The sequence below is a fragment of the Theropithecus gelada genome, chromosome 1 (genome assembly GCF_003255815.1).
Source record: "Theropithecus gelada isolate Dixy chromosome 1, Tgel_1.0, whole genome shotgun sequence".
Taxonomy (NCBI): domain Eukaryota; kingdom Metazoa; phylum Chordata; class Mammalia; order Primates; family Cercopithecidae; genus Theropithecus; species Theropithecus gelada.
The window spans coordinates 189,843,543-189,853,583 of NC_037668.1; the positions used below are offsets into that span (position 1 = coordinate 189,843,543).

The 10,041-nt window shown below is 43.8% G+C and overlaps 1 protein-coding gene across 10 annotated transcripts in view; it reads left to right on the forward strand.

Annotated features, from left to right (window-relative positions):
• Window positions 1-3,503: 3,503 nt before the first annotated feature.
• The window catches only part of COP1 (COP1, E3 ubiquitin ligase), a 258,997-nt gene continuing 252,459 nt past the window's right edge, over window positions 3,504-10,041 (forward strand). For all 10 annotated transcript variants that reach the window (XM_025403629.1, XM_025403653.1, XM_025403683.1 and 7 more), the window contains exon 1: window positions 3,504-4,426. In XM_025403629.1, coding sequence (XP_025259414.1) covers window positions 4,020-4,426 — 407 coding nt within the window. In that variant the 5' untranslated portion in view covers window positions 3,504-4,019. The remainder of the gene's footprint in view (window positions 4,427-10,041) is intronic.

The window sequence follows — 10,041 nt, forward strand, 5'->3', positions numbered from 1 at the left end:
ACAGTACTCCTCATGACCTAATCACCTCTTGACGCTCTCAACTCTCAACACTGTTACAACGGCAATTACATTTCAACATGAGTTTTGGGGGATACATTCAAATCACAGCAGTCCTCAGAATAAGCAACTTGGAAGGAAACTCGCTCTGTCACCCAGGCTGGAGTACAATGGCAGGATCTCGGCTCACTGCAACCTCCACCTCCTGGGTTCAAGCCATTCTCCTGTCTCAGCCTCCCAAGTAGCTGGGATTGCAGGTGTGCACCACCACACCTGGCTAATTTTTTATATTTTTAGTAGAGATGGGGTTTTACCATGTTGGCCAGGCTGTTCTAGAACTCCTGACCTCGAGTGATCCATCCACCTCTGCCTCCCAAAGGGCTGGGATTACAGGCATGAGCCACCACGCCGAGCCTGGAAGGAAACTCTTTCACATTCCCTACATCATCAATTACAGGACAGTGTTGTGTTTTTTTCCTTTTCTTTCTTTTTGAGACCCAGTTTCACTCTTGCCCAGGCTGGAGTGCAGTGGCGTGATCTCGGCTCACTGCAGCCTCTGCCTCCTGGGTTTCTTGGGTTCAAGCAATTCTCCTACCTCAGCCTCCCAAGTAGCTGGGACTACAGGAGCATGCCACCACTCCCGGCTAATTTTTGTATTTTTTTAGTAGAGTCGGGGTTGTGCCATGCTGGGCAGGCTGGTCTCAGACTCCTAACCTCAAGTGACCACCTACCTCAGCCTCTCAAAGTACTGGGATTACAGGCATGAGCCACCGCATCTGGCCGATCACAGTGTTTTCAAAGTGTTAGTCACTTGCCTCAGATTCACCTGGGTGCTGGTACAAATGCACATTCATAAGGTGGAGCTCAGAAATCTGGTTTTTAACAAGCTCTCTAGGTGATTCTTCCGGGTACCAATGTTTGAGAATCATGGGGGTAGCAATGTTTAGCAAATAATAGATCCATAATAACTACTTGATGATACGTTACTAAGGGCATACTATACTATGCCCTTAGTAACTTCCAAATATGTCTCTCATGTGCTGAACTTTCTCCTTTGCCTTAACCCTGTGTTTTCAACCATTGCCTACTCCTTGAGTTTTTTCCTCCCATTCTTTGAGTTTTTTTCATCCCACACTCATTCAAAACATTCAAAACTAAACCATCTACTGAACACCTCCAATCCTGTCATTAAGTTATTGTTATACCAGAAGTCATGTTTGGAGTCATTTCTGTTTGTTTCATCATTTTTAAGCAACATATTGGCCATTGTGTCAAGCACTGAAATAGACGGTGATGAATACCACAGATATGGGTCATACTCTCAAGGATGGTAAAGATAGTTTTACAGAGAGTAATTAAACTTTATCCTATCAGTTCCTTAGTGTTTTCCTCAGAATATTCCCTTACTTTGTCACCATCCTAATCTAGAATCTTATTTATGCTCGAACTGCTTTAATTTTTCCTAGTCTCTTTGTTCCTAATTTCCCACCTCTTCTGAAAGATTAATCTCCTGAAAAATTAATCTTTAAAATATTATAAATGTTTTTACCCCGCTTAATGCCTCATTTCTGTGAAAGTTGTCATAATCAAAATGGAATTATATGAGCTCGGTGGTACACACCTACAGTCCAGCTACTTGGGAGGCTGAGGCAGCAAGGTTGCTTGAGCCCAGGAATTTGGGGGCTGTACTGTGCTATAGTCTTCCCCGTGAATAGTCACTGCATCCCAGCCCCATCTCTTAAACAAAAGGTGGGGAGGAAGTCACTAACACATTTTTTAAAATCCCGAAAAATAGATTCAGAGGTCATGAAGAGAAGGGGTCTCATGCTTGCACACCTGATGACAAAAACTATCACAAAAAAACTGCAAAAGCCACAATCTTTTTTTTTTTTTTTTTTTTTTGAGGCGGAGTCTTGCTCTGTTGCCCAGGCTGGAGTGCAGTGGCACGATCTTGGCTCACTGCAACTTCCGCTTCCCAGGTTCAAGCGATTCTCCTGCCTCAGTCTTCCGAGTAGCTGGGATTACAGGTGCCCACCACACGCAGTTGATTTTTGTATTTTTAGTAGGGACGGGGTTTCACCATGTTAGCCAGGCTGCTCTTGAGCTCCTGACCTCAGGTGATTCACTGGTCTTGGTCTCCCAAAATGTTGGGATTATAGGCATCGGCCACCGCGCCTGGCCAAAAGCCACAATCTTACACAAAAAATACTTCCGCGAAAACATCTGCCCGGCAACTTCCTGTCCAGTCTCCGACTGGTGTCACCTCGTTACTGATTTTTGCAGCCAAGGATAATGATTTAAAAACAATTACGTAATTCTCATTTTTAAAAAAAATTCAAAAACCTTTGTCTGCCTTTACCTCCTTGAATACGCAAATAGTTTACTAAGTCATGAGTATTTTCACAATACTTTACTCCCAAATAAATATATAAGAATCATAAAATGATAGAATTGAAAAGGATAAAAATCACAGTTGTTTCTAACTTCCACCCCTTAGAATGTAGCAAATGAAAATCTATCATCCATCCATCCATCCATCTATCTATCTAATTTTTTTGAGACAGGGTCTCTGTCTCACAGGCTGGAGAGCAGTGGTGCGATCTCCGCTCCCTACAACCTCAACCTGCCCAGCTCAAGCAATCCTTCCACGTCGGCCTCTCGAGTAGCTGGGACTACAGGCCTGCTGCCACCATGCCCAGCTAATTATTTGTACTTTTTGTAGAGACGGGGTTTCGCTGTGTTGCCCAAGCTGGTCTCTAACTTCAGGTTCAGCCTCCAGGCTCAGGTGATTCGACCCCCTAGGCCTCCCAAAGTGCTGCCCATGACAGGCACGAGCCACCGCCCCCGCCTACAATCAATTTTCAATATTCTAAAAAAGCCTACCAGAAATTGTGTATTTTCTGGTGGTATTAAATGCTAGGTTTCCTTGTTTTGTGCTAGAATTATATCAGATCCACAATAAACCTAGGTTCTGACTGAGCTGGGTCTGACTGGGCAAAATCTGTTTTCCCATTATTATGTTCAATTTGGCAAACAGCTTTTCAAAATACAGGAGTGAAGTCGTGGTCTACTAATAAAATTGGTAACACTTGCTACAATGTTTGCAATTTGCAGAAAATTTCACTGACTTCATCTTAACTTATTCCTCACAAAACTGTGGAATCACCATCAGTACAGCAGGAGGCGTTGGTTCAATGCAGTGCTGTTTGCAACTTCTCGGAGCTTCTAGGTTCTTTCTGTGAGTCTCCAGCTTGCGAGAACCTTCACTCCGCGATTCTGAAGCACCTGCCTACCCCTCAGGAAGCAAGAGACAGCTCCTTCTTCCCGTTCCGGACCATGGTGCGTTCGCACGCATGCGTAACACGGTGACGCCGCGCTTGCGCCGATATTCTCCGCTTGGGGCGGATGCCCTGGGAACGTGTGAGCGTCCGCGCCCAGCGCGCGCGTGCGCAGTCGTATTTTGAGGGTTTCCGCCCTCTACATTCCCGTCTTTCAAACCACCCCACCACCTCTACCAATCATTCCACTCTCCTCGACTCTTTTACTGCATTAGGACGGTCTGCTCTCTGGCACGTTTTCTGGATCGAAAACCGCTTGGGATAGAGAGACTCCCTTTGCCAGGAACCCAAGTCTCCGAGGGCGCGGCATTTGTGTTTGAGCGCAGCCCGGCTGCGTCCCCAGTTGTATCCCCTGCCGCGCCCGCCTCTTCCGCCGCTCTTGCGCGCGCGCACGGCCGGCCACGGCGCGTCGGGGTTGGCTGCTGCCGCCACAGCTGCGGCGGCGGCCTCGACAGCGGTAGTGTCTTCTACTGCGCTTTTTTAGTTTCCTCCGCCCCCTCCCGTCGGACGCTGTTGTGTGGTTGCCTTAAAAAAAAAAAACGCAACTTTATTGTTCCTCAGCCCCACCTCCCGGCTCGGCGGGCGTCCGCAGGATGCACTGAGGCGGAGAGGAGGTGAGGCGGCGGAGGGTCGAGGTCGCGGTCCCTCTCCTCCGAGCGTCCGGCCGGAGGGGAGGGAGTCACGATGTCTGGTAGCCGCCAGGCCGGGTCGGGCTCCGCTGGGACTAGCCCCGGCTCCTCGGCGGCCTCCTCAGTGACTTCCGCCTCCTCGTCTTTATCCTCTTCCCCGTCGCCGCCTTCCGTGGCGGCTTCGGCGGCAGCGCTGGTGTCCGGCGGGGCGGCCCAGCCCGCCGGCTCGGGCGGCCTCGGGGGCCCAGTGCGGCCTGTGTTGGTGGCACCCGCCGTGTCGGGCAGCGGCGGCGGGGCGGTGTCCACGGGCCTGTCCCGGCACAGCTGCGTGGCCAGGCCCAGCGCCGGCGTGGGAGGCAGCAGCTCCAGCCTAGGCAGCGGCAGCAGGAAGCGACCTCTTCTCGCCCCTCTCTGCAACGGGCTCATCAACTCCTACGAGGACAAAAGCAACGACTTCGTATGGTGGGTTTGAAGAGCACGCCCTCCTTGTCCCTAAATTATGAGTTTCTGCTGCTTAGGCTCGGGGGTGGGGGGTGGCTTGTTGGAGAACCTGGGATACTGGTCCTGTGGTGGTGTCTGCAGAGGGATTCGAGCGTTTGCAGGTTGGTGGAGTGAAGGAATGTTGGAGTAGCAAGGCAGGGTGGGGATAATAAAGAGGTAGATAAGTGTTGCTGAGGAGGAAGTGAAGGGAGTTTAGGGAATAAAGAGGGAAGAGGGTGGAAGGTCAAATAAATGGTTTTGGATAACAAAGTTGGCAAAGAGGTTGAGTCTTAAAATTTTTGGCTCTCTGATGAATTGAGCACCCAGTCAATCAGGAGTACTTGTTGAGATGAATTAAATTTGCAAGTGGAGAGGACTAAGCTTCCTGGGATGCAGAGGGATGGAATTGGTCAGAATTTATTTGAAGTATGGTAGATGATGCTGTAAACATAAGCATGGAAGTCTTATAAAGACATGCTTTTTATAATAATGTAAGTACCCATCGTATGCATGTGTAAATATCTCTCTCCTGACATTTCGAAGGATGGGCCACTTAGGAATCTGCTGTTAAGACGACTGTAGTCAAAGTCTGTTAACAAATTTTTCACTTTTCCACCAAGTGTCTTGAAAAGAGAGAACCAAATTTGTTAAATAACGTCCCTGTGTCAGATGTAACTGTACTATACTGGATAACAGAGGATGCTGGAACTTCTGACTTGAGAAATGCTAGGTATAGACATTTTGTCATCATAGTTGGCATCTTGGATGATACAGAGTAGCATTTAGTCAGGACATTTGGGATGGAGGGGTTAGTCGTCGTATTAAGTGAAAGGTGGAGTTGATTGTGTTGCTTGAGAGTGTTTTGGAATTTTTATTGGGTTTTAGATATTGGTAGGATTATGAGAAGTAATTGCTGTTAGCTAGTTAAGAACTGGTAGTGTTTTGTACTTTCCCTTTTGAGGAAATTGTTGATCGAATATTAGGCATGTAGGAAGTTGGCTGCTTGCACAGTCGTTATGAGGGAAGTTGATTCAGATCAGAGTTGAAGATGGTCTGAGTTGGTGATGTTAAACATGATAGAGCTAGAAGTTGGAAGTGTTAGGAAAGTTATTGATTAGGCTTACAGTTTCTAGTTCCTGCAGAAAAATGATGTCTTTATTCACCTTTCTGCTTTTTTGTACATTATTCTGGATCAGAACTAATCTGTTTTTCATTGAACATTTGAGGTATGATTGTTATTTATAAACAAGCAGTTTATGGTTGGGGCTGAGAAGTGTTTGCACTTCTACACAGTCGATAGTGCGAGTAGCTAATAAGCTAATGAAACAAAGGGGGGTGTCCAGAATTTAGTTGTCTTTTTAGCCACTGTTTGCATTTTCATTTTTAGTATACTTAACGAACACAAACGTGTTAGTTTCCACGTAAGTACACTAAAATTGAGTAAAAGATGTGAGAAATAAAGAATCGATCATTGTCATTCAGGAAATACTTGTATGACATTCACTGTTGGCCAGGCACCGTATGAACTTCAGTGCACTGTAGGCTATGCTATAGGGAAATGGGAACCCTGACTTTTTTAAAGAGTAGAAATTTGTATTTGAGACGGAGTCTTACTCTGTCACCCAGGCTGGAGTGCAGTGGGACCATCTTGACTCACTGCCACCCCTGCCTCCCGGGTTCAGGCAATTCTGGAGCCTCAGCCTCCCGAGTAGTAGCTGGAATTACAGGCAGCTGCCACCACATCTGACTAATTTTTTGTATTTTTAGTGGAGACGGGGTTTCACCATGTTGGCCAGGCTGGTCTTGAACTCCTGACCTCATGTGATCTGCTTGCCTTGGCCTCTCAAAATGCTGGGATTACAGGTGTGAGCCACCGCGGCCCTGAGTATTCCACTTTCTAAGAATCTCATTAGTTAATTATTTCTCTTTCTGGTGAGGTTTAATATTCAGAAGAATTAATTGAGAGTCTGATTTAAAACTCAAGCCAGGTTTGATTTTGGCCAGACTCTTGGGGTAGGATGATATGGATTAGGCAAGGCCCAAGGAATCCTTTTTTTTTTTTCCCCCTCCTATTTGGCTCTGGGTCTTGTCTTGTATGCCCCAAGGTCAAACTGTGAACCAATTCAAATTATTCTATGCTTTTATATTTAAGTGAAGCCCAAGTTTGAGTAATGATAATTTCTTATTCATTTATGGGACATTTTAAAGATATGCATATGCTTCACATTTTATTTTATCCTTAGAACAATTCTGTGATGTTATATATAACCTATTTTTAATACAATACTAATTGTTTTCTCATTGAGGCACAGAGAAGTAATTTTGTTTCTCATTGGACAGGTAAGGACAAAGTGAGAACTCAGATTTCCCAGTTCTCAACTTTGTGTTTTCTTTGTGTGCAATTAGATAATTTCAGATCTGTAAGTTCAAGTACATGTATTTGGCCTAGTGGTTCTTAAGGGGCATAGATTGGAGGAGAAGCAGCTGTTTCATAATCATATGAGATAAATGTTTTATCCCTCACCACTCCCTTTTCTTACCTGCCCACATCCCAAGAGAACGTATCTGAATTGGAGGCTGGGGTGGGCAGTGTAGTTTGCATATGCTCCCCTGGTGATAGGGATATGTCCTTCTCCCCTCCTTGAGAGCTGTTGATTTAAATAGTCACATACCTAATTTCAGTAATAAACACTGGACTCTCTTGACTTAAAGTAAGTTTATATTTAATTGCAGAATTGATAAACAGTTTAGGGGTTTAGGTTTCATTTTTATTTTTTATTTGACACAAAAGGTTGAAGGTATTATCAAGTTGAATAATTTTAACAGTGTTTTATTGATGGGAAATCTAATACAGGACAGTAGTATTTAGCTTGACATTGGATACATCTTCAACATTCAAAGGAAATCTTTGTTATTTTGATTTCTTGCAAAATTTTATTATATAGTTCATTTAACTAGACTAATCTGTATTTGAAAGACGACTTCTGTTTTTTGTACTGACTCCTTTTTAAAACAATTCTATAATTGCTGCCTTTTTATTAGGTTTTCCAACTATCTCAAATGAAGTTTTCTACCTCTGCAAGTCCCAGCCATTCTTGCAGCAGAAATATGAGTTTGCATGTAGATAGTAAGCTCTTTATGAGAAAGTTGACTTTAGTCATCTGCTTGATAGAAAGTAGTTAGGATCTACATTAAATAGATCTATCATTCAGTAAATATGCGACTGCCTATTTTGTGTTAAGCTAAGATTTTCTCTTCTTAAGGAGCTCATGATTTAATATGAAGAATGGCTTTTAATTGTGTAATTATAATATAACCTGGTATCATTGCCTCTCTTAGTATCATGGCAGATGTTAGTACCATTCCTTTTTCTTAGTGCCATGGCAGATGTTAGATACTCTAATGGACTGTGCATAGCACAATATATAGCCATTACCTATTAATTACATTTAGCACTAAATATGAAGCCCATTGATCATTCTTGTTGATATAACTGGTTTCCTTTTTTTTTTTTTTTTTTCTGTTTTTGAGACAGGGCTCTCCCTATGTTGCCCAGGCTGGTCTCGAACTCCTGGGCTCAGGCAGTCTTCATCGCTTAGCCTCTCAAGTAGCTGGAATTAGAGATGGCAGCCACTGCCTGTAATCCCAGGCTATTTTTAATAGTCTGAAAAACACCTGGCTCTGTTTTTCAGACTATTAACAAGTGAGGGTGGGCACCTTGGTTCACGCCTGTAATCCCAGCCCTTTGGGAGGCCAAGGCAGGAGGATTGCTTGAACCCAGCAGTTCGAGATCATCCTGGGCAACATGACGAAACCCCATCTCTACAAGAAATACAAAAATTAGCCTGTGTGGTGGCGTGTGCCTGTAGTCCTAGCTACTCAGGAGGCTGAGGTGGGAGGATCACTTGAGCCTGTGATGTCAAGTCTGCAGTGAGCTATGACTGCGCCACTGCACTCCAGCCTGGAGGACAGAGTGAGACCCTGTCTCTGAAAAAAAAAAAAAAAAAGGGAAATAGAACATATCACAGAATCTGTCGTAATAAAGATAGTAACAGTTTGTGCAGCAATGTATATGCAATGTATTTCTCACTGCGTACACTGGTAAAAATTTTTTTAAAGTCACTGAATTGTAGGACTGAATTTCCTATGATAGATAGGAAAGTGGAAAGTTCAAGTGGCTTTTCTTTTTAGACCATTGTGAGCTTATAAATACAAGACTAAATGTATTTTAAAGAGCTGTTAAAGCATATTCAGTTACTGGAATGAACCAGCATTTATTATATTATTATTATAGTAACATCTGTCAAGAACTTACTTGAACCTGCAGAAGTCAAACTTGATGCTTCTTTTGCTTTATAATACATGTGCCATTTGGATGACAATGATGAAACATACTCTGCAGGAGATGGCATATTTTATCAGACCTGTTGGTACTGTCAGACCTATGGACTATCAGATGGTAGGGCATCAGCATCAATGGCAGCAGAAGACTTCTGTGGGTGATTTAAATGGTAGAGAAAATAAAGATGATTATGAAACAGGATAGGAAGACTATTAACTTTGAATTGTGATCTATAAATTGAGAAGGCGGTACTTGTGCAGTAGTAATTCATTACTAAAGAATGTGTTGATAAGCAGTTACCTTTTCCTTTTACAAATTTTTATACCTTTTCTGATAAGGAGCCAACATTACATAGGTGGGTATGTTCTATCTAAGAACTGTTACTGATTATAGTAACTAGCCTTAAACCTTGTTGCTTACTATTCCTTCTTGTATGTGTATGTTTGTTCTTAATGGTGATTTCTTCGTGTTTTATATTATTATTTCAACCTGCTACCCTTTTCCTCAGAAAACTTGCATAGGTTGGGGGGAAAGGCTTTTTTGACGGTGAAATTAGCCCATTGTCTTTTTCCTGTTAAAATTTATATTACAGGGTGAGTATCCTTTATCTGAAGTGCTTGAGACCAGAAGTGTTTTGAATTTTAGGGTTTTTTTTTTTTTTGGTTTTGTTTTTGAATTTTGGAATATTTACATTATATTTACCAGGTTAGCATCCTTAATCTGAAAAACCTGAAATCCAAATTGCTCCAGTGAGCATTTCCTTTGAGAGTCATGTTGGCACTGAAAAAATTTTGGATTTTGCATGATTTTGCATTTCAGATTTTCAGATTAGGGATATTCAATCTGTATACCAAATAAAATGTTTTTTAAACTGGGCATGATGGTGCATGCCTGTAGTCTCAGCTCCAGGAGTTTGAGTCCATCCTGGGCAATGTAGTGAAACTCTGTCTCTCAAAAGTTAAAATGCTGGCCGGGCGCGGTGGCTCAAGCCTGTAATCCCAGCACTTTGGGAGGCCGAGACGGGCGGATCATGAGGTCAGGAGATCGAGACCATCCTGGCTAACCCGGTGAAACCCCGTCTCTACTAAAAAATACAAAAAACTAGCCGGGCGAGGTGGTGGGCGCCTGTAGTCCCAGCTACTCGGGAGGCTGAGGCAGGAGAATGGCGTAAACCCGGGAGGCGGAGCTTGCAGTGAGCTGAGATCCGGTCACTGCACTCCAGCCTGGGCGACAGAGCGAGACTCCGTCTCAAAAA